This window comes from Oncorhynchus mykiss, chromosome 19, assembly GCF_013265735.2.
Source record: "Oncorhynchus mykiss isolate Arlee chromosome 19, USDA_OmykA_1.1, whole genome shotgun sequence".
Lineage (NCBI taxonomy): Eukaryota > Metazoa > Chordata > Actinopteri > Salmoniformes > Salmonidae > Oncorhynchus > Oncorhynchus mykiss.
The window spans coordinates 13,164,336-13,188,755 of NC_048583.1; the positions used below are offsets into that span (position 1 = coordinate 13,164,336).

At 41.6% G+C, this 24,420-nt stretch overlaps 2 protein-coding genes across 4 annotated transcripts in view; both read left to right on the forward strand.

Moving 5' to 3' along the window:
- LOC110497384 (polypeptide N-acetylgalactosaminyltransferase-like 6) overlaps window positions 1–10,566 on the forward strand; it is a 231,440-nt gene extending 220,874 nt beyond the window's left edge. For both annotated transcript variants that reach the window (XM_021573463.2, XM_021573464.2), the window contains exons 11-13: window positions 5,583–5,699; window positions 8,115–8,264; window positions 9,615–10,566. In XM_021573463.2, the coding sequence (XP_021429138.1) occupies window positions 5,583–5,699; window positions 8,115–8,264; window positions 9,615–9,788 (441 nt within the window). In that variant the 3' untranslated portion in view covers window positions 9,789–10,566. The remainder of the gene's footprint in view (window positions 1–5,582; window positions 5,700–8,114; window positions 8,265–9,614) is intronic.
- Window positions 10,567–20,829: 10,263 nt separating this feature from the next.
- Window positions 20,830–24,420, forward strand: part of LOC110497385 (N-acetylgalactosaminyltransferase 7) — a 33,034-nt gene continuing 29,443 nt past the window's right edge. For both annotated transcript variants that reach the window (XM_021573465.2, XM_021573466.2), the window contains exons 1-2: window positions 20,830–21,203; window positions 22,237–22,685. In XM_021573465.2, coding sequence (XP_021429140.1) covers window positions 21,081–21,203; window positions 22,237–22,685 — 572 coding nt within the window. In that variant the 5' untranslated portion in view covers window positions 20,830–21,080. The remainder of the gene's footprint in view (window positions 21,204–22,236; window positions 22,686–24,420) is intronic.

The following is a 24,420-nucleotide window of genomic DNA, read 5'->3' on the forward strand; positions in this document are numbered from 1 at the left end:
CCTTTCATCACATTCCCAGTGGGTCAGAAGTTTACATACACTCAAATAGTATTTGGTAGAATTGCCTTAAAATTGCTTAACTTAGGTCAAACGTTTTGGGTAGCCTTCCACAAGCTTCCCACAATAAATTGGGTGAATTTTGGCTGATTTCTCCTGACAGAGCTGGTGTAACTGAGTCAGGTTTGTAGGCCTCCTTGCTCGCATACGCTTTTTTAGTTCTGCCCACAATTTTTCTATGGGATTGAGGTCAGGGCTTTGTGATGGCCACTCCAATACCTTGACTTTGTTGTCCTTAAGCCATTTTGCCACAAGAAGTATGCTTGGTGTCATTGTCCATTTGGAAGACCCATTTGCGACCAAGCTTTAACTTCCTGACTGATGTCTTGAGATGTTGCTTCAATATATCCACATAATTTTCTTTCCTCATGATGCCATCTATTTTGTGAAGTGCACCAGTCCCTCCTGCAGGAAAGCACCCCCACAACATGATGCTGCCCCCCTGTGCTTCACGGTTGGGATGGTGTTTTTCGCCTTGCCAGCCTCCCCCTTTTCCTCCAAACATAACAATGGTCATAATGGCCAAACAGTTCTATTTTTGTTTCATCAGACCAGAGTACATTTCTCAAAAAAGTACGATCTTTGTCCCCATGTGCAGTTGCAAACAGTAGTCTGGCTTATTTATGGCGGTTTTGGAGCAGAGGCTTCTTCCTTGCTGAGCGGCCTTTCAGGTTATGTCGATATATGACTCGTTTTACTGTGGATACAGATACTTTTGTACCTGTTTCCTCCAGCATCTTCACAGGGTCCTTTGCTGTTGTTCTGGGATAGATTTGCACTTTTCGGACCAAAGTACGTTCACCTCTAGGAGACAGAACACGTCTCCTTCCTGAGCGGTATGATGTCAAGCAAAGAGGCACTGAGTTTGAAGGTAGGCCTTGAAATACATCCACATGTACACCTCCAATTGACTCAAATTATGTTAATTAGCCTATCAGAAGCTTCTAAAGCCATGACATCATTTTCTGGAATTTTCCAAGCTGTTTAAAGGCACAGTCAATTTAGTGTGTGTAAACTTCTGACCCACTGGAATTGTGGAACAGTGAAATATAAGTGAAATAATCTGTCTGTAAACAATTGTTGGAAAAATTACTTGTGTCATGCACAAAGTAGATGTCCTAACCGACTTGACAAAGCTATAGTTTGTTAACAAGACATTTGTGGAGTGGTTAAAAAATAAGATTTAATGACTCCAACCTAAGTCTATATAAACGTCCTACTTCAACTGTAAATAGTGGGGATTCCAGGCTAAGAATCAGGTATTCATGGAGATTGTTTCCCAATCAGTTTTTTTCCATAGGGAGGTTTGGTACAGGATTGGTTTTAATCATCACTGATATACATCATTCACTATGATGGAATACATCATTCACTAATTAATTCATCCTATGTGCCGGAAGGAAACCACATCCTCCTCTCAAGCCACTGAAACATTTCAGAAACCTAACTAATTTTGCATTACATATAATTGGATTCCTTGCTCTGCCTTCTTTTAGAAAATCTTACTTTCTATGTTTTTCTGACGTCCTGGCCCCTGGGTCAGGGTACTGAAGATAATACGTAGAATGGAAGGCCGTCTCAGCGGTGACCCACCTTTCCCACTCTTCAAGTCTACAAGGCCATTAGCACAAATTGTACAAGCACACACACACACACAACACAAGTCCCAGCTTATTCCCGTCCCCGCTGATTAACCACCCCTTTCGTATTAGCCAGAGGTGAAAATGGATAGTAAATAAGAAGTGAAGCGGTGTATCTCTTGATGAGAAAATGTTTGCACAGTAGGTAAATATCTCCTCTTTCCTCCCCCGGGTGAGGATGGTAGTAATTTTATCGTCAGGCTGACAGCTTCATGTGCCATCTCTTCCCTGGCTCTCACCCTGCCTGTCCCCCCGCCTGTCCCCCCGCTGTCACCCCACCTGATCTATGGATCTATAAAGAGCTCTCAGTGGGTATTCAAGCCCAGATTGCAAGGGAGGAGAGGGAGAGAGAAGAGAGAGGGGGGAGACCGAGAGAGAGAGAGAGAGAGAGAGAAACGGATAAGATCAGAGGGACAAAGAGAGAGTGAGATTGTGAGACAGACATAGAGGAGAGAGAGCTCAGATTAAACTTCCTCTACATCTCTGGAAGATGACGATCAGGGGGTCAGCCTTCTCGACACCTCGGCCTTGGAGCTGTGCAGACTGGGTAAATAGGGGGCTGTCGATCTGACACCCTCCCTACCATCCAATCTGCCTCCCTCCCCACAACTCCACACCACGGCTCCTTCAATAGGTCTAAATCACTTCAAGTGATGCAATCATCAGGCCTTTTGATTCGGCTCTAACTGTGTCTCCAGATCAGCGCTGGCATGTTGATAGGCATGGCATCGGGGATAAGCACTGTGTTTTGCTCCTGGGCCCATTTCAGACGGATGAGGCTTGGGAAAAGTGGAGAGTGAAGGCCCATTATGCAGTACAATTCGCACACCATTATTGGTCTTTCAGAGCGATCAGCAGTTTACTCCTAATGACCCTGTGGTTAAATGCACTTTGTCGATGCGGGTGGCAGGCTGAGGGAGTTTGATTATTTGAGGTTTCTGAATTGCAATGCAGGTGGGTATTATTTTGCATTTCCAACTGCACTTCTGGCAAAACTTCTTGCGTTATTACACGATAATGCTGCTCCACGGGTACCTGATAGGCACAAAAGTGCCAAGTTTGTTTGCAGCATTTAAAGGACTAAACTCTTAATATTGTTTGCCATGTAAAATACTGTAGAACTTTGCAACAATGATTTCTATTATTGGTATGTATCATCCTTTTGGAATAGTGTCCGATTGAATTAGGTCTAAACACTGTTTCCCTGACAGGACCAACCAAAGGACCAACTAGAGGCCAGAAATGTTTGTGTCTTTGGCTATGCCGGATTAAGTGATATGACATACTATTCTATAAAATCCTTTCTCTGTAATTAATATCACCTGATTGAGTTAATCATGTAAATGTAATTAACTAGAAAGTTGGGGCACCATGTAATAATATTTATAGAACTGCTGTCTTCCGAATAAACTCTTAAAGACCTAGTAATATTTTACATCAATAGCAGTCAATATTAATCTTCACCTTATTTCAGTCTCATCTGAAAGTTGTAAATTCTTGGTCATCTTCACGAACCCTGGCTAACAAGTTGAATCAGCAATACAAAATTGGGTTTAATTACTTATTTACTAAATACCTAACTAATCACACAGGATTACATATACACAGAATGAACCATACATTGATTACAAATGATGTCATAAAGGAAAACGTCCCTAGCGGACGGAACAGATATGACAGCTGGTTACCCAAAGGAAAGGGGGCTGGGTTTGAGTGAAAGAGCGGGAAGACTGGAGAACAAAGGAAGAAGCGATGTCTCTATCGGGCCGTAGGCAGCTACTCTATTGTAAATACAAAATCTTATGCATTTTAAATTACCGCCCATTTGGAAAAGGAAAATACAATAAATATTTACTCTGAGCTGCGCTTCGGTAGGTTGGTGGTAGATGGATGTCCGTGTTGCCCAACAGAGTCCTTTGAAGAATGTCTATGTTGGTAAATTGGATACGTCATAGTAACGTCGTTGTGTGGTAGACGGGATACTCTGTCTGTTCTTTCCTAGCCCACGTTTGCAGCTGTTGTTGCTAACTCAAGGAGGTATCACTTCTGTAGTGAATAAGAGTTCAAAGTTCATACCATTCGCAACCAAAGCTCACGCTGAGGTTGGCTTTGTTCTGTAGTTATTATCTGAACCCTTCTGACATCGGATCGTCATCCTAATGTACCCGGAACAGGAGGTTATATTGTCATCAAGGCTTTATATAGGACGGAAGAGGAGGGCGTGTTTCATTGGTTATAACCAATGTCTCTTCACGTGAGCGGGCCACTGAGTCGGGCCTAATTCACTCATGAAATCCCAATTCTCACATTTTAGAAGCTAAAATCACATCCCATCACAAATAATTTCATATTCAAACATTTAAATTGCACAACGATTCCATGTGAATCTGATAACTATAATGTGTAGACTTTCCACTGTAAAGTTACTCATCCTATCATTGATGAGAATGTCTCGGATGACAACCAAACTGACATCATATTCATTAAGTACCAACGCATATGTTCAACTGGTTGGGTTACCAAAATATGGTTCATTTCCCCCCCACCTTCTGATGTTCCCAGAATCACTATGTTAACCAAGGGATTTTCAATAGTCACATCAGTAGGGTAGAGAGAGGAAAAGGGGGGGAAGAGGTATTTATGACTGTCATAAACCTACCCCCAGGCCAACGTCATGACAAAATGTGTCGCCATTTTGTAGAGAATGTATCTGTCATTCCGTTAGTTTAGTTTTTGTTGCTCCATTTTTCACAGCTCAAGAGTTTTTATCTCAACTCCACAAAAGAAAGAAGAAGAAGAAACACAGGTTATCCTCTCCCTAATAAAATAAGTAATCTGTACTCTGTTATAAAAACATGCACAACATTGAGGAGAGCTGACATTGTGTTACATTTTTATAATCAACATTTTCAGAGCCAACCATAGTGTTGTTGTCAGACATTCTCCACACTAACAGTCAAGCAATCACCATTATTTGCTACAGCCCTAGCTAATGTCTTTGGCCCCATCTAGTGGCGAGCAGGGGTAACAATTTTTATAAGAGAGTCAACCCTGTGCAAAACACCTCTGAGTATTCCATCCCTGGTCTCCTTCCTGTAAAATACAGTGACTCTCTCTCTCAACTCACTCTCTCAACTCACTCTCTCTCTCTCAACTCACTCTCTCTCTCAACTCACTCTCCCCCTCTCTCCTCCTTTGGCCTCTCTCCTCTCTTCTGCCCTCGCCTTTGTCTCTCTTCTGAATGTGTTCGTGAGGGTCACAGAGACAGACAGAGACCAGGCTACTTTAGATGCAGTGCTACTGGATTCATGCATTATTGAGCCATACTGTGACACGAGCCAAGCTCACCTGAATGCTATAGAGAGAATTAGGCAAATGACACAGTGTTTGAGAGCCGAGTAACTCTGAAACTTTTAAAGTTTTCACAGTAGGGGGGCGCCTATTAACTCTGGTTTAGAGGGAGGAAGATGCTCCAGGAATGAATTAGCTTATCTCTTACAGTCACTGGTGAGAGTAGATCTTGTCAGCAAACTGTGAGAGCTTTGATACCATGTCAGATCATACGCTGTTACTTAAAACCACATACTGTGTATAGATAGTTGGCTGCTTGTACTAAGTTACTGTGTACAGTGTGTTTGGAAGGTTGCCATGGATTCCACTCACTATACACTGGAGTCCTGTGATCAGAGCGTTGAGCATTAGAGAGAAGCCGGAGTATCTCATCCTGTGGTCTCTATTTATATAGATGTATATTGCATGGTGTGTGTTTGTGTGGGCGGGCGTGCAAGTCTTCACCGAGGCCTCCCTTTCGCTGTTTTTGGGAGGCTTCAAAGTGTGTGTGTGTTTGGTTTTAACTGAGCCCTCTCTCTCTTTGTGTCCTTGTAGATTCGTAACGCTGCATCAGGTCTGTGTATAGACTCCAAGCACGGCCCCACAGGGACAGAGCTGCGATTGGACGCCTGTCTGAAGGAGGGGGCTGAACGCACCTGGGCACACGAACAGGTAGGTACAACCGGAGCCATGTACTGTATAGTAGGGTGTATTCTATACTATATTGTACTGTATAGTAGGGTATAATCTATATTATATTATACTGTACAGTAGGGTGTATTCTATACTATATTATACTGTATAGTAGGGTGTAGTCTATATTATATTATACTAGTAGGGTATAGTCTATACTATATTATACTGTATAGTAGGGTATAATCTATATTATATTATACTTTACAGTAGGGTGTATTCTATACTATATTATACTGTATAGTAGGGTGTAGTCTATATTATATTATACTAGTAGGGTATAGTCTATACTATATTATACTGTATAGTAGGGTGAAGTCTACACTATAATGTACTGTATAGTAGAGTGTAGGTGTAGTCTATACTATATTATACTGTATGGTAGAGTGTAATCAAATACTATATTATACTGTATAGTAGGGTGTAGTCTATACTATATTATACTGTATAGTAGGGTATAGGTTTAGTCTATACCATATTATACTGTATAGCGTGGTGTAGTCTATACTATATTAAACTGTCTGGTACAGTGTAGTCTATACTATATTATAGTGTAAAGTAGGGTGTAGTCTATACTATACTGTATGGTGCAGTGTTGTCTATACTATATTATACTGTATAGTAGGGTGAAGTCTACACTATAATGTACTGTATAGTAGGGTGTAGGTGTAGTCTATACTATATTATACTGTATGGTAGAGTGTAGTCAAATACTATATTATACTGTATAGTAGGGTATAGGTTTAGTCTATACCATATTATACTGTATAGCAGGGTGTAGTCTATACTATATTATACTGTATATTAGGGTGTAGTCTATACTATATTAAACTGTGTGGTACAGTGTTGTCTATACTATATTAAACTTAATAGCAGGGTGTAGTATATACTATATTATACTGTATAGTAGGGAGTAGACTGTACCATATAATACTGTATAGTAAGGTGTAGTCTATACTGTATGGTGTAGTCTATACTATATTATACTGTATAGTAGGGTATAGGTTTAGTCTATACCATATTATACTGTATAGCGTGGTGTAGTCTATACTATATTAAACTGTGTGGTACAGTGTACTATACTATATTATAGTGTAAAGTAGGGTGTAGTCTATACTATATTATACTGTATAGTAAGGAGTAGACTATACCATATAATACTGTATAGTAAGGTGTAGTCTATACTGTATGGTGTAGTCTGTACTATATTATACTGTATAGTAGTGTTTAGTTTATACTATACTGTATGGTACAGTGTCGTCTATACTATATTATACTGTATAAAGGGGTATGGTCTATACTATTACCGGCCTGTTAATCATTCAGTCAGTCAGTCAGTCAGTATTAGTCAGGAATGGCCCCTCCATGAGTCCGGCCTGTTAATCAGTCAGTCAGTAGCAGTCAGGAATGGCCCCTCCATGAGTCCGGCCTGTTAATCAGTCAGTCAGTATCAGTCAGGAATGGCCCCTCCATGAGTCCGGCCTGTTAATCAGTCAGTCAGTCAGTCAGTATTAGTCAGGAATGACCCCTCCATGAGTCCGGCCTGTTAATCAGTCAGTCAAGAGTGACCCCTCCATGAGTCCGGCCTGTCAATCAGTCAGTCAGTCAGTCAGGAGTGACCCCTCCATGAGTCCGGCCTGTCAATCAGTCAGTCAGTCAGTCAGGAGTGACCCCTCCATGAGTCCGGCCTGTTAATCAGTCAGTCATATTGCCCCTTGCAAGAAATACCTTTTTGGGAAGGTACCCTGCAAATCCTTTGATTAAAGATTATAATTTCAATCGTTTGATTAAGGATTAGTCGCAACATGTGCTGTCTGCACAACAGCCATCACAACACTTAGTCTCGCAAAAGAACCATAACATACGAAATACACAGAACTACACTAAAAGGAAAAATCCACCCAAAAATGATATTTTGGTATTTGTTTCATTAGTCCATTGTTGATAGAGTCCCAAAATGGTTTTGCCTGTCAGCAATCAAGATATACAACTTTCAAAATACAGCAATACAGATGGTATGATGCATTTATTATCATTTTGCATCATACTGGCATTATTTCTGTATTTTGAAAGTTATATTTGTTGAAAACTTGATTGTTGACATGAAAAACATATTAGTAGTATATCAACAATAGACTAATGAAATAAATACCAAAAGATCATGTTTGGGTGGCATTTTCCTTTAATACAAAACAAGTTTAGGGTACTGTAGCCGGCGATTGCTTCATATGCAACTAATGTTCCTGCTGTTTACTGTTAAATCTGAACAGATCATCACCGCATTCTTGTCCTCATGTTCATCCGCCTCTAAAATGACATTTAGGGTAGTCATACTGTGAATCTCATAACGGAACTTGGATACCATGTTGTGCCTGTGTACTTGTTTGTATTCAGATATTTACATTTGGCTGGAGAGAGGACATCAGGCCAGGGGATCCTCTCCACACCAGGAAGTTCTGCTTTGACTCCATCTCCCAGAGTTCCCCTGTCACACTGTACGACTGCCACGGCATGAAGGGCAACCAGCACTGGAGCTATAGGAAGGTAACTTTAAACAGAATTAAATAGAACACGATTATATTGTATCTGTATGGTACTTACTTTACTTTTGTTTTGGCTTTATATTCCATGTGGAACGTAAATTATCAATAAATAATCATCAACAGAAAGCCTGGTAACTTACCTGGTATGATTACTGTTATAACACCACATCAAACACCTCATCATTCAAATGACCACCACAGCCACAGGACAGTACACAATATCAAAGTCATCAGATAGAAAAGATGTACACTGCGTTTTTACTACTGCTTTCCAGGTAGAGGAAAGTAATAGGGGACTTATTTTATCGTCGCACCACTCCTATTTCCTCCACATCGTTTATGGAGGAGAGGAGATCGTTTACTCAGCGCAAAATCAGAATGTCATTACAGTCCCACCTCTCTTAAGGTTCTGCCTAGAATGACTCGATGAGGTTCAGAGGTGCACAGATGCTAGCGCGAGTCCCAGATCTGTTTGCCACCTCCATTACTGTGGCAAGACAACACAGTCAGGTCTTGAACTCAGGCTACACAGATGCAATAACCGCTTATTAAAGGGCTGAGGTGGGCTTGCACAGTGCACGGTGGCCTTGAGGCTGTGTGAACGTTGTAGTATCAGGAAGGCGGACACATGATACCAGAACAAAATTACTGCCAAGTACCTCTGAGGCGTTCTCCACCTCCTCATCTTTCTCCACAACTTTATCCCTCCCCAGAGAATCCTTTTTCAGTTTGAATCCATCACTGACTATATTTAAGAGTTTGCGATCACCATAGATCATCTTTTATTGGAAGCCAGGGACGTATTTTTATTTTCTGTTGTCAGTTTTCAACGATTCGTACTTCATTCAATTCCTCTTTCTTTTGCAGCTGAATTTGTTACTTTTCCCTTTCTGTCACGCGAGGGAGGATGAGCCCAAAGAATAGACATTCAGAAAAGTAATGTAACGGTCCGTTGGAACTCGGGGTTTAAAAACTCTTGTGTGTTGAACTCATATTGCTCAGCCTAGTTTAACTCCCAAATTCAGACCCCTCTCTCCGTGAAATGAAGTAAACTCAGATTAGAATGGAGGGAGGAGAAACCGTGTTGCAGTCAGTTGCTCTGCTCCCCGTCTGTAATCTGTTTGAAGGGAGTGGGAGATGAGAGAGCAGGATTAAACAGCAGCCTGCCTGCCGGAGACAGGCTTACCTGTCTCTACTTTATTTAAATAATTTATCTCAATCCTTCTTTTCCTCCCTTTCTTCTCTTTCTCTGCCTCCTGCTCTCTCTCTCTCTCTACCTCATGCTTTTTCTTTCGCTCTCTGTGTCTCTCTCGAACACTCTCTCTCTCTCTCTCTGGGCCAACACATACAGGATAAATTGCTGTACCACCTGGTGAGCAGCAGTTGCATGGACTGCAGTCCCGGTGATAAGAGGATTTTCATGAATAAATGTGACCCTGGGTCGGAGACACAGCAGTGGCTGTTCCAGAGAGTCAACGCCACCGTCCTGGAAAAATTCAACAGCGCTGCGGCTGCCAGCTCATAGGAACCACGCGCCAACCCCCACGACAAAAAAAAACCCAAACGTGTGCATTGTAGCAGCAAGCGGCCAGCCAGTTAGCTAGCGGTCCTGTCTCCCAGACCCCCCAGCTCATCAACGTGGGGGCTACCAAGTGGAAGAGAAGGGGGTGGGGGGGCTGGGGCTACGTTTCTGTTCTGTCTGACGGATCCTCTGCCCGATGGGATCAGATCCAAAATGGAGGATAAAGACTCCTTCCTGGCTGAAAGAGATTCTGGGATTCTGCCTGGTTCTGCCCAATGGGCTGATGGGACGTTCAAGGTCGCCGATCCTCAGAAAACCAACCAGACTAGACTAGACCCAAGCTAAGCCGCCACACAGAGGCACCTTGCTGGTCGAGGACACAGAAACCTCCAGAACACTATCCTCTAGGTCCTCTATGGGTCAAAGGTCAAACACAGCAGGTTTAGTAGACTGGATTTGTCTGTATCAGGTTGAAAAAGGAATGTTCCAACTGTCACTCTCTCAAGATCGCATGGTGGATTTGTACTATATCGGAGGCTCATGAAATTGTTTGCTCAATTTTGTAAGGCTATTTATTTTCCATTATTATTTTCTTAGTATTTATTTTGTGCTAATTTATTTTGTCTTTTTTTTCAAAGAACAATAATTTATTAAGTGTATACTTGAATGGGTTTTTCAGATTTTTGGTCACCGTGATTGTACGATTTGAAGTTGTGAAGTTCAGCCAATGAAAATGATGTAGTAAACATGAATAAAATGTGAAAACAATACATTAACTATTGCAATTGTATGGCTGGCGTGTGTGAGCATTTATATGATGACACATCTCACAATGATATTACATGTAGATAGCAGCCAAGAAGATGCCCATGGACTTATGATTATGCATGTGGGTGCTCATTCAAAAGTGATGATTGTGTGCCCACTTTTGAAGAGTTTTCATAACACATCTACATCTGCACTAATGGGACGATTCAACCTTAGGAAATGTATGCCTTTTTTACACGCTTTGATTTAAGCACTTCTTAGTATGTGCTATTCAGACTTACCCTATGCACGTGCATAACAAGGTTTGCGGGTGTGGCTCCCTTGTGCACAATGTATACAATTCCAGAAAACACGCCCACTGGGTGGCCTACCAATTTGATCAGGGAGTTGCTCTGTTTGTTCATCTTAATCAATCCCTTTATTCGCCCACACCAGTAGAAATCTACTTTTTCGAGCTGAAAGATGATGATGGCCAGAGCTTACCCATGGTGTTGACCAACGATTTAATTCAATAAGTCATCATTTTAGTCAAAGTATGATATATTTGGGCTTGAAGTGACACATCCAACCTGCCCACTTTATGCAAATCCATGTGAATGCAGTCTTTTCTTATGATATGACATACAGATTATTTTCAGCCTACGTTTCGTTTCAGTGCTGGGTTATATTTGAATGTTACCACCCACCAGCATGGCATTGTTTTTAATTATTATTATTTTTTTAATTATTATTATTTTTTTACCCCTTTTTTTCTCCCCAATTTCGTGGTATCCAATTGTTTTAGTAGCTACTATCTTGTCTCATCGCTACAACTAGCATGCTCGGGAGAGACGAAGGTTGAAAGTCATGCGTCCTCCGATACACAACCCAACCAAGCCGCACTGCTTCTTAACACAGCGCGCATCCAACCCGGAAGCCAGCCGCACCAATCGGTGTCGGAGGAAACACCGTGCACCTAGCGACCTGGTCAGCGTGCACTGCGTCCGGCCCGCCACAGGAGTCGCTGGTGCGCGATGAGACAAGGACATCCCTACCGGCCAAGCCCTCCCTAACCCGGACGACGCTAGGCCAATTGTGCGTCGCCCCACGGACCTCCCAGTCGCCGGTTACGACAGAGCCTGGGCGCGAACCCAGAGTCTCTGATGCTGTACAGCGCCCTTAACCACTGCGCCACCCGAGAGGCCCCATGGCATTGTTTATTAATCAGAAACAGCTGCAATGTTATTTCTCTTCACCACTGAGATGACAGCCTTTGTTCCACTTGGCCGCCTGAGCCATGGAGCAAAATAAAATAGGAGCAAATTAAAATGTTTTTTTGCACCTCCTTTTCTAACTAGAAAATTATCATAATTCCTTGGATAATTTGTACATTTTCACAGATTAAAAAATAATTTTAATCCAACCCGGAAGCCAGCCGCACCAATGTGTCAGAGGAAACACTGTGCACCTAGCGACCTGGTCAGCGTGCACTGCGCCCGGCCCGCCACAGGAGTTACTAGTGCGCGATGAGAAAAGGATATCCCTACCAGCCAAACCCTCCCTAACCTGGACGACGCTAGGCCAACTATGCGTCGCCCCATGGTCCTTCAGGTCACGGCCTGCTGCAACAGAACCTGTGTTCCACCTGAGTCTTTGGTTGCATAGCTATCAATGCGATTCAGTGCCTTAGACCACTGTGCCACCCGGGAGGCTGTTTATTTAGCTTATTAAAGATACAACTATTATACATGGAACTTTAGATAAACTTCTCCTTACTGCAACCGCTGTGTCAGATTTAAAAAAAACTTTACGGAAAAAGCACACCATGCAATAATCTGAGTAAGGCGCTCAGAGCCCAAACCAGCCATACAGATACCCGCCATGTTGTGTAATCATTAGTCAGAAATAGCATTATAAATATTCACTTACCTTTGATGATCTTCATCAGAATGCACTCCCAGGAATCCCAGTTCCACAATAAATGTTCGTTTTTTTCAATAATGTCCATCATTTATGTCCAAATAGCTACTTTTGTTAGCGCGTTTCGTAAACAAATCCAAAGTCACGAAGCGCGTTCACTAGGAGCAGACGAAATGTGAAAAAGTTCCGTTACAGTTCGTAGAAACATGTCAAACGATGTATAGATTCAATCTTTAGGATGTTTTTAACATACATCTTCAATAATGTTCCAACCTAAGAATTCCTTTGTCTGTAGAAAAGCAATAGAACGACAGCTACCTCTCACGTGAACGAGCGTCATGAGCCTGTGGCACTCTGCCAGACCACTGACTCAAAGAGCCCTTATGAGCCCCTCCTTTACAGTAGAAGCCTGAAACGAGTTTCTAAAGATGGTTGACATCTAGTGGAAGCCTTTGGAAGTGCAACATGACCAATATCCCACTGAATCTTCAATAGGGAATGAGTTGAAAAACGACCAACCTCAGATTTCCCACTTCTGGTTGGATTTTTTTCTCAGGTTTTTGCCTGTCATATGAGTTCTGTTATACTCACAGATATCAGTTTTAGAAACGTCAGAGTGTTTTCTATCCAAATATACTAATAATATGCATATATTAGCAACTGGGACTGAATAGCAGGCCGTTTACTCTGGGCACCTCTGGGCACCTTATTCATCCAAGCTACTCAATACTGCCCCCAAGCCATAAGAAGTTAAAAGGCCATACAATTACAATTATGCATAAGGTCACAGCATTTTATACTTACTTCACTGTAGGAAAGGGGTGGAAATGCCTGTCATGCTGATATGCTTTAAAAAATATATATATATTATAAGTCCCCACCCCTCAATCAGTAACTTTACTCCGAATCATCTCCAGTTCTATATTCCAACCCTTGATTTCCCTCAGCACATCTCACCTATCTCTGCTGGCTACCCTCTTCAGATTTCTACACGTCATATATCTTTCAACTATGCTGTGATGTTTAACATACAATTTTAATCAGTCTAATCTAATAGAATCAACGGATTGTGAGAGTATTAATATATTATCGAGTGACGGACTGAACAGGTCTCTCCAAATCTCCCAGCAAGGGTTCATTTACATTTTGGGGGGTTGCTAAAAATGTGGGGCTCAAAACAGGTGGGGCCTAGCCCCCCCAGCCCTAAATGACGGGTCACCACTGGATATGACTAATGAGTTCATCTAATTATATATTTTTTATATGCTTTATAGTTTGCTTCCATGACTGGTATCACATTAATCTCCAGTGATCAGAAGGAAAAATCTTAGAAAACAATTGCTATTATTATTTACAATCCCCTTCTCCATGCAGATTACTAATTTACCTAGCTATTATCAATAGCTCCTATCAATTTATAAATTACAGTGCATGGGGAATGGTGTTTTTAAATCTGCATCAGTTACCTGATGTGGAATAGAGTTCCATGTAGTTATGGCTCTATGTAGTACTGTGCGCCTCCCATAGTCTGTTCTGGACTTGGGAATTGTGAAGAGACCTCTGGTGGCATGTCTTGTGGGGTATGCAGATCGATGCATTCAGCTTGTTAACACTTCTTACAAAAACAAGTAGTGAAAAAGTAAATCTCTCCTCCAATTTGAGCCATGAGAGATCTCTCTCAATGGACATTTAAGGGCTAGCCATGCTGCCCTGTTCTGAAGCAATTGTAATATTCCTAAGTCCCGCTTTGTTACAGTTGTCCAGATGAGACAAAACTAGGGCCTGTAGGACCTGCCTTGTTGATAGTGTTGTTAAGAAGACAGAGCAGCGCTTTATTATGGACAGACTCCCCCCCCCCCCCCCCCCCCCCCCATGCCATTTTACAATCCAGGGTACTCCAAGCAGTTTAGTCACCTCAACTTGCTCAATTTCCACATTTTTCTTTACAAGATTTAGTTGAGGTTTAGGGTTTAGTGAATGACTTGTCCCAAATACAATGATTTTACTTTTTGAAATATTTATGACTAACTTATTCCGTGCCACCCTTTCTGAAACTATCTGTAGCTTACTCGCATAGTGTTGAGTCATTCACATGCATAGACACACTGGATTTACTCAAAGCCAGTGGCATGTCGTTAGTAAATATTGCCCTGGGGAATTCTGGTTTCTACCTGGATTATGTTGGAGAGGCTTCCATTAAAGAACGCCCTCTGTGGTCTGTTAGAAAGGTAACTCTTTATCCACTATATCGCAGGGGGAGTGTAAAGCCATAACACATACGTTTTTCCAGCAGCAGACTATGATTGGTAATGTCAAAAGCCCCACTGACGTCTAGCAAAACAGCCCTCACAATATTTTTATCAATTTCTCTCAGTCATCAGTCATGTGTGTAAGTGCTGTGCTTGTTTAATGTCCTTCCCTATAAGCATGCTGAAAGTTTATCAATTTGTTTACTGTAAAATAGCATTGTATCTGGTCAAACACAATTTCTTCCAAAAGTTTACTAAGGGTTGGTAACAGGCTGATTGGTCGGCTATTTGAGCCAGTAAAGGGGGCTTTACTATTCTTAGGTAGCGGAATGACATTTGCTTCCCTCCAAGCCTGAGGGCACACACTTTCTAGTCGGCTTAAATGGACAATATGGCAAATAGGAGTGGCAATATTGTCCTCTATTATCCTCAGTCATTTTCCATCCAAGTTGTCAGACCTCGGTGGCTTGTCATTGTTGATAGACAACAATACTATTTTCACCTTTTCCATAAAGGTGAAAAACAAATTACAATCCTTGTCTTTCATAATTTGGTCAATTATACTTGGATGTGTAGTGTCGTCATTTGTTGCTGGCATGTCATGCCTATGTTTTCTAATCTTGCCAATGACAAAATCATTAAAGTAGTTGGCAATATCAGTGGGTTTTGTGATGAATGAGCCACCTGATTCAATGAATGATGGAGCTGAGTTTGCCTTTTTGCCCAAAATTTCATTTAATGTGCTCCAAAGCTTTTTACTATCATTCTTTATATAATTTATCTTTGTGTCATAGTATAGTTTCATCTTATTTTTAATCAGTTTAGTCTATGATTTCTCAATTTGCAGTACGTTTGCCAATCAGTTGTGCTGTCAGACTTAGTTGGTTGACGTCAGAGCATGTGGGAGAAGTGGGAACGCAGAATGAGAGACGAGTTCCCCATTAGTAATTAATTACCAGTTGGCATTCAAGTGTATTTCTCCCAATCGCATGTGGTAAATTCCCAATTCCGACTTGGTTACGAATGCAGCATTTGTTCAAGGTCAGAATACGAGTAAAGAGGAGAATGTATCATATGGTTCCATTTACTCACCTTTAACTTGGGTCTTAATTCCTTTTTTATCATTCTAATCTATTGAAGGTATTCATAATTGTTTTGAATTCAATCAGTCAGCTTTAGTCATTTGTTCTGTAGTTACCATAAATGGACATGAGAGGTCAGCTGTGTCCATGTATTCACCACTGCAGCTTCTCTAGTCATTCTACTATTTTTGCTCCAAAACTGGTATAAAAACAGGCTATAATTTAGATATTACATAGATTTCTCTTGATACGGAGACCTTGCCAAAAGTAAGAAAGCGATAAGATACTCTGTAAATGAGCAGATATTCCACGGTCTCTCAAATCATGCCTCACGTCACTATCCCACTTTATTTTATGAAAACAAGTTTTGCTTCTTTGTAGGAGACTGATGTAGAATGTCAAGAAGTCACCTCAATGCGGTCTGTAACACACATTATGTTAATATAGAGCAGGGATGGGCCTCCCTTTTGTTGAGAGTTAGAATAATAGAAAACACAAGGTGTAATTTCAATATTTGGTTGTGCCTCAATCGTCACTCAATTGTCAGCTAAATGTTTTTAGATTGGTATGTCAGTCTAGCGGCCAGCTATCTAACCTTGTAAGTACGGCCAAATTACCGACCGAGGTGGGGCCCGTTGATCATCAGTTATAATGTTAAAAACCACAAACATTTTCCTCCAACCTATGGCAAAATGTGTAGAAATGCAGGAAATGAGCTGTAAAAATGCTAATTTCTCTGCCTATGGCAAATTGTGTAGAATTACAAACTCGCTTTAGAACACCAAATATTTTCTCTATGCTCCATATCAACATGTGCAGAATTGCAGACAATGAACTTTAAACTTACTTTGCTGTCATGAGGGAGGCCGCAGACCCACGAGGCACTGCGCCCCATGAGTTCCATTTTTTGTGGTCCCCACCCCAATCAGTTGCCCATCTCTGATATAGGTCATTGCTATTAAGTGTTGCAAACATTGGGAAAGGGCATATCCCATGGTTGGTATTAATAATGCAATCAGTATTTTCAGTTGCACATTTTCAATAAATGTAACGTATTAATGTAATTTCAATCCCCTCTAGTTTTAAGTTGTACGTACAGGATACTCATGGTATACGTCGTCCAACGAAATGCTTAATTCCAGGGTCCTTCCTCGACAATGCAGCAACGATAAGAACAATAAACGATAAGAATATGAACAGGGGTACATGGCAGTAGAATAAAATAGATATTATCATTTAGCATCCTCTCATGTCACACGGAGTGGAATCCAAGTGCAGACTTAGACGAGGAGACTGGGATGAAGTAACCAAGGTATTTATTGAAACACAGGGGGAAGATGGAGTGCAGGCCAGGGGAAGCTCGGGTGGGTTGCAGGAAACCAGGTGCTGAGGCTGGAGCGAGAGGGGTTGGGACAGGGTAAGCAGGTTCGGAGGGGAATCCAGGAAAGAGTAGCTGGATGACGAAACGTGGAACTGGAGACAGGGACCAGAGTCAGAGCAAGCAGAACTGTAGCAGAGAGGAAAACAGCATCAGGCAGGGATAACATGCTCTAATAGCAACAACCGTCTAGAAGTCAGGCTGAGTATTTGTAGATGTCTTGATTATGGAATGGGTTGCAGCTGGTGGGGTTCTGCTCTGACTCCAGCACACCTTTCTCCGCCCACACAATCACACACACACATAGAGAGAGAGGGGGAGGGGGAGAGAGTACTGGGGGAGTGGCGGCAGGTCAAGGAGACACAGGATGAGCAGTAGAGGGCGTTGCAGGAGCAGATGTGACAGTATGTAAGAGTATTGTATACTGAACAAAAATATGAACTCAGCGTTCAATGATTTACAGTTATATAAACTGAGTTACAGTTCATATAAGGAAATCGTTCAATTCAAGTACATTTGTTCACATTCACATGACTGGGAATACAGATATGTATCTGTTGGTCAGATACCTTAAAAAAAATAAAGAGTAGGGGCATGGGTCAGAACCAGTCAGTTGTGTGTGTGTGTATATCTCTATAAAAGGAGGTTGGTGGCACCTTAATTTGGGAGAACGGGCTTGTGGTAATGGCTGGAGCAGAATTAGTGGAATGGTATCAAATAAATCAATGGTTTCCATGTGTTTTGAATTTCTTAAATGTAAGTATTTAATTAGGCAAGTCAGGTAAGAACAAATTCTTATTTACAATGACGGCCTACCCCTGCCAAACCCTAACCCGGATGACACAGGGTCAATTGTGCACCACCCTATGGGACTCCCAATCAAACCAGGGTCTGTAGGGACACCTCTAGCACTGAGATACAGTGCCTTAGACCGCTGTGCCACTCAAGAGCCCATTGATGCCATTCCATTTGCTCTGTTACAGCCATTATTATGAGCCATCCTCCCCTCAGCAACTTGCACCTATCTCTATCTCTGGAACACACTTGAGTCAACAAAGTTTAACACCTCGAAGGTATTTAAGCAGGATAACAGTATTATTTTGAAAGGTTTCACATCTCAAATTAATGCATGTTATTTTGTGCGTAAAATGTAAAATCACTTGCAGTATATGACTGAAATACAAAATTCATGTCAATATTTGAAACAAGCATTAAGCCCCAGAGCTACCAAAAATAAATGTTAAAATGCAGCACTGTTCAAAACATGGTGACATTAAGCTAGGTGACATATCAGTGAGGTTGGCATTCACAACATGTTCAGTTATGTTGCCCCTGGTTGGTTCCATGCAGGATGGAACAATCTGTAATGGTTAGTGCAATCCTGGGACATGCAGGATGTCCAGAACCACAACCCTTACCAAACAACCCCAACCCTGAACATAAAGATTGAAATGTCATATTCAATGAGGTGACGTAAGCGTTGGGAAGTCCCAGGATCCTGGATATCAAGGACCTATCTGTAATAGCAAATACTTGTATCTGTGGTTATAGCCTAACAAAATGTGGCAATGTTTTATAGTTATGCAAATACGATCCGCTAATCAAACAAGCCTGCGGCTTCCTGGTTTTGATTGCTCCACATCCGTGTGTCCGTCTACCTTTTCAACCTGCGTTCCAATTTCTATAAGATTGCATCCTTCTAGAAATCATAGGCATGCCTTACATTCAGTGGTGATTTTAGCATGTGAATCTTGGTGGGGGGGAAAAAATGTAAATGTGGGATGCATGCCAGCAAAGCCACTACAAAACAATACATTCATTGCACTACAACAGTGACAAACTGTTAGGGCCTACATAAAGCTATCCCAATAGCAGAGTCCCAACAGCAGTCCTAACACCTTACTACTGTTATACCTGTCTATCAGTGGAGCCTTGTCTGGCAGCGAAACAGTTCATTCAGCCTCATTTACTGCCTTTTAAAAAAACATAACTGATATGGTTTTAAACTAATGTGGTTTCTACTGACAATTGAGATGTACAAACTATGGCATAAGGGGACGACAAGCGGATAAGAGGCCATCCATAATTTTGATTAAGACATTAATGAGCGAGCTAGGGCAGACGTAGTCAATTTAACTATTTGTTTTGCACTTTTGAAATGTACAGCAACAGAATTCAGAACATGGGCCGTTAGTACAGTGTTTTCCCTGTACACCAAGTCAGAACCGTAGGATAAATAAAGGGGGCATATAAGCAGACAATGAAAGCTCTTACAATATTCAATGATTACATTTCTCAAAAACAGGTAATAGGCTACATGTTCACCACCAAGTCAGATCAGTAGGTGAAATTAAGAGGTGAAAATAGATCAAATTATTAAGGTGAGGCACATGGGCTACTAACAGCTTACTACACAATACTTAGCATTACTTTCTTAGCTACAGTATACATATCTCCCTGGCATATTACATAGTTTATTCAGCATCATATAATACATTTTTGGACTCACCCTGTTGTGCTGTGCTCACTTGAACAGGAAGGTGGCGGGTCGGTCTGTCGTGGGCAAATTTTGGCATCAAACTTTGTCATCAAAGTCTGGCATTCTCTGGATTTATGGTGCTTTCAAGACAACTGTAAACTCTGGGGGAGAAAAGGTAGAATCATGATGACATCAGTGATCTTCAAGTCATAGCTCTAGAAAGAGGCCCGAGTTCCGAATGTACAATTCCGAGTTGGATGAAAGTTCTAAACGTATTTTCCCAGTTGTAGCTCGTTTTTCCCCGAGTTCGCAGTTGTCTTGAACTCACTAAAGTCAGATTTTGCAGTTCCGAGTTCCCAGTTGTTTTATGCGCGGCACAAATCAAGCTTCATTGACAGCATGGCCAATGTTGAATGTTTATCATTTCAAACTAGGAAAATAGACACTTAATCTTAGACTTGGGACTACACAGCCACTCCACTGAATAGCAGGCTAATGATTACTTTGCAATGCTTGCAGTTAGCGACTGATTCCTTCAAAACCACTCATTGTTGAATTTGCAATTTCCAACTTGTTGTGTAATGTTCATGTCCAATGGCCGATGAGCACCTATTTTACCTATAATTTCTCGTAATTATTTATCTTCTTATGACAAGTATTAAAAAGGATTTGCTAGAAGATTGTCGACTTGATTCACGATGATGACTTCTAGCTAAGATTTTGAAAGTATGATGTCCAATCAAAGATACTGTAGATATAATGTGATTTGACGTAATTGTATCAGTGGCCAGTGACCTTCAGCCTTCTTGGATGGGCACTTCTAATGTAACTCTGTGGCAGCACCCAAGGAGCTTGAATTTTCTAGCTCTACCCTTACACTTGGCGGTGACTTAGTGTCCCCATGAGTGACAGAACACTGAGCCAATCACAGCGCAACGCTCCGTATTTTCTGTTGGCTTGCCCCACCACCATAGAAAGCACTGAGCTAGGCTGAAACGCCTGCATTTTGGAGCTGCCTTACTCAAGAAAACAAACAAGAGGCCATGTTTGTATGCGGCTTTATTAACTTAATGATATATACATTTTTATTGTATTTTTTACTTTGTTTGCAAACTGATATGTGACACATTAATACCAAATAACATGCAAAACAGGAAAGTCCTCCCCAACAACAACAAAAATGTGAAGCTCAAAAGAGCCCCACCTGCCCTGAATGACGGTCGCCACTGCTTATATTATAACTTTTGCTGGTAGTAGGGCGGTGTGACAGACAGACTGGGAGAGAGAGTGAGTGCAGATAATGTTACATGCCGACGAGAGGGATTCAATCAAAAGAGGCGCACGGTTGGCTCAATTTGGGATTCGAACTGGCTTTGGCAGACAGGGGTGCCACGAAGTAACGAGGTTAGCTAGCACCTCGTAGATGGTCTTATTTTCAAAATGAGGTTAAGAGTTGGATTTATTCTTCGCAGTGTAATAGTTATTGCCACATTCTTAGGGCTTGTGGTGCTTTGGTCTTCCCTTTCGCCGAAAGAGCACGACGAAAATCCCTTTGCTAAACGGGTAAGTTTTCAATTACAACCAGCTTTCTATTTGTCAAACGTTATAATTGTATATGTTTCATGTGTTTTTGTTGTAGCTATGCATTCTATAACATTTCTGGCATGTAATTCTGGCTAACGTTACCTAACCATGTTGCTAACGTCAGCTAGCAAGCAAGTCTGAGTCGTTGTCATGGAGATTGTTAGCGATCGAGTCTATTTTAGCTAGCTACTGTAACGTTAGAGTGCAAAAATGTCATTGGGACGTGATGACAGTCTTACTTATACATTTTGGTAGCTCACGTTAACTAGTTAATCAGCCGACTAACGTTAGCTAGCTAGCGTGCCTGCATTGAACCCAACTCATTCCTGAATGTCAGCTTGCGTTAGGTCATATTTAAATGATTTGACGAGAATATCAAACATATCCGAAAGGCTTTAGTCTGGTCGCTGTCTCTCGTTCAAATTGTCTCCTGTTGCTCACGAATTCGACAATAGTAATCATTGTATGAAAAGACACAACCAAGCTTGTAAAAACGTTGTGTTGAAATGACACGTAGCCAGCTGGCAAAACGAATGCCTGGAAAGCTAGCCATCTACGTTAATGCATCCCTGAAGCTAAACTCACACCTGTCAAGACTCGCACCGAAGCTGTAATTGCCTTTGTCGAATAAGTGATACTGTGTTAAAACAAACAATGCCGTGTAATTTCTTGGTTAGCTATGCAATGTTCCTAGCTATGTTTACTGTGAACCTCATGATCATAAACGCATGTGCATACCGTAATGTGGCCAGTGAAGGAATTCGACTTTAAGCTAATTGTTGGGGGACTAGTTAGCCAATTGAGCTGTCAAGTAGGGCAGATTAAGACCTTTGCTGATCCTGCAAACCTAGATGAAGAGCATGATCATCTGTTTTAACCCTTTTACGCCTTGTAAAAGCTAGCAGCTACCGCTGTCAGCTAAACTTGCTTAATAATCTAAGTCTATCACACCCTCCATTTTAGGCCTTGGAAAAGCAATAGGCCTAACTAACTTGTTTTTGATTCTATGTAGGAGGGAGATGCCTCTAACCTCTTGCCTAAGAATGACATTGCTGACCAGTTCAAACCCGTGGTCCCCTGGCCCCACGTGGAAGGGGTCGAGGTGGACCTGGACTCCATCCGACAGAAGAACAGAGGAGACGACAAGCTGGTTCCTGGCAAACCAGCCGGCGGTGCTCAGAACCAGCAGAATGTCATCCAGAAACAGTATGTCACCTTCAAGCCCCACACCAATGTCTACTCGGCACCCGTCCTAAGGAAGGGGACCCTGGGGAACTTTGAGCTCAAGGAGCCAGAGCCCCACGGGGTGCAGGATGGGCCTGGGGAGGGGGCGAAGCCGTTCGTTCTGGGAGCGGAGTACCACGAGGCCGCCCAGGCCAGCATTAAGGAATTTGGCTTCAACATGGTGGCCAGCGACATGATCTCCCTAGACAGGACCATCAGCGACATTCGCCATGAAGAGTAAGTAGTATAAGGCCTGAGCCCAATCCAGGCAGATAGACAAGGTGCTGGGTCATAGTATACATTTTTTTTTAGACCTAGGTCTATTGGAATGGTTTGTGTGTTTTGGCATTTGAATTGGAATGAAGAAGAAATCTGTGACATTCACCATAAAGAGTAGTTACAGTAGCAGGCCTTAGAGCCCAGGTAGATGGCTACTGTATGGATTGGTGATACTGTGTTTTGTAAACTAGTTGTCGTCCCTATTAAGGATGTAGCTAGGCCTATCGGAATGGTACGTGTGTTAAGGAACTGTCATCAACTTAATGTTTTTCCTCTTCTAAATATGTCTCACTGGGTGTTCCAATTGAATGTTACGTCATCGTTCCTTTCACAAATGTTACAAATGTATTTTTAAAAAGATCATAATGTATCCATGGCTTGACATTAGGTCTCAAAGGCACTTGCCCATCAGGCATGTCAGGAGTCTTTTCTTTTTTTTTTGCCTGATGATTATGATCACTTGCCTGAAAATGTGAATGAACTATTTGCCATACTAGCTGCCCTTTACCGACACAGGGGAGGAATGAATATAAATCATTTTAGTTGTCAGCAAAAAATAATTATCAGAGCAGGCTCAACTTGCCAGACTGGCATAAATTGTCTGTCTTTCACTTAAACAATGGGGGGGAGGAACCAGAAAGATCAGTTAGGCTATTGGAATTATTTTTACAATTTTGGTTTCACCTGCTCAATATGGCAACCTAAGAGGAGGCTCACCTTGTGTCACTGTTCAGAGTTCACTTGCCCTAGTCAATGGGGTAACTCTTTATGTCAATCCCGGTACATGTCATTTATCAGAGACTTTTATCCAAAGCGACTTTGTCATGCGTGCATACATTGGGATCTAACCCACTATTCTGGTGTTGCAAGCACAATTCTATACCTGAAGGGCTGGTATGACAAGGGTGTGAGTCAGGCTTTCAAAGGTTGGTTTTGCAATGTTAACAGAACAAAGGCCTACCACCAGACCAATAGAAAAGCAGTTCTTTGGTAGTCAAACTATTCAGTTGGTCCATTATCAAAACTGTATATATTGTGTGTCACAAACTTACACCTTGAGATCTGAGGCATGGCTTCTCTATTCTGTTCATAGGGTTTGCGTCATATTGACATGTATTTTGAGAAGAGTTACACATGCTTACATTTACACATATATTAGACTATAGGCCTAGGTGTTCAATTGAAGATGTGTTTATCAAGTAAAGTCTGTATCGGCCACATTCTACCCATTGAGAATGTGGAAATGTAGCATCATTCTTCTAATAATGGTAAGATTTTTATTTTTAACCTTTTATTTAACTAGGCAAGTCGGTTAAGAACAAATTCTTATTTTCCAAACCACATGATCTTTGTTTTGTAGGTGTTCAGAACACGGTTAAGTGTAGAGTTTAAAAAAAAAAAAATTGAGCATTTAACACAAAATCCAGGGAGGGGCCAGCTGCGTATAAGACCGTATCATCTGCATATAAATGGATGAGAGAGCTTCCTACTGCCTGAGCTAAGAATGATGCTAGGAAGAATGCTGGCATTCTATACAACACCTTGATTGAGTTATACACTGTAAGACGCATTGTCTGAAATTTGCTACTCAATTTATGACAAGGTAAGCCTATTATACATCACAAATTATACACGTGGTCTGATGGCTTGCAAGGTTTGTTTCTTACTAGTGTTAATTTTGGCATTTAATGGT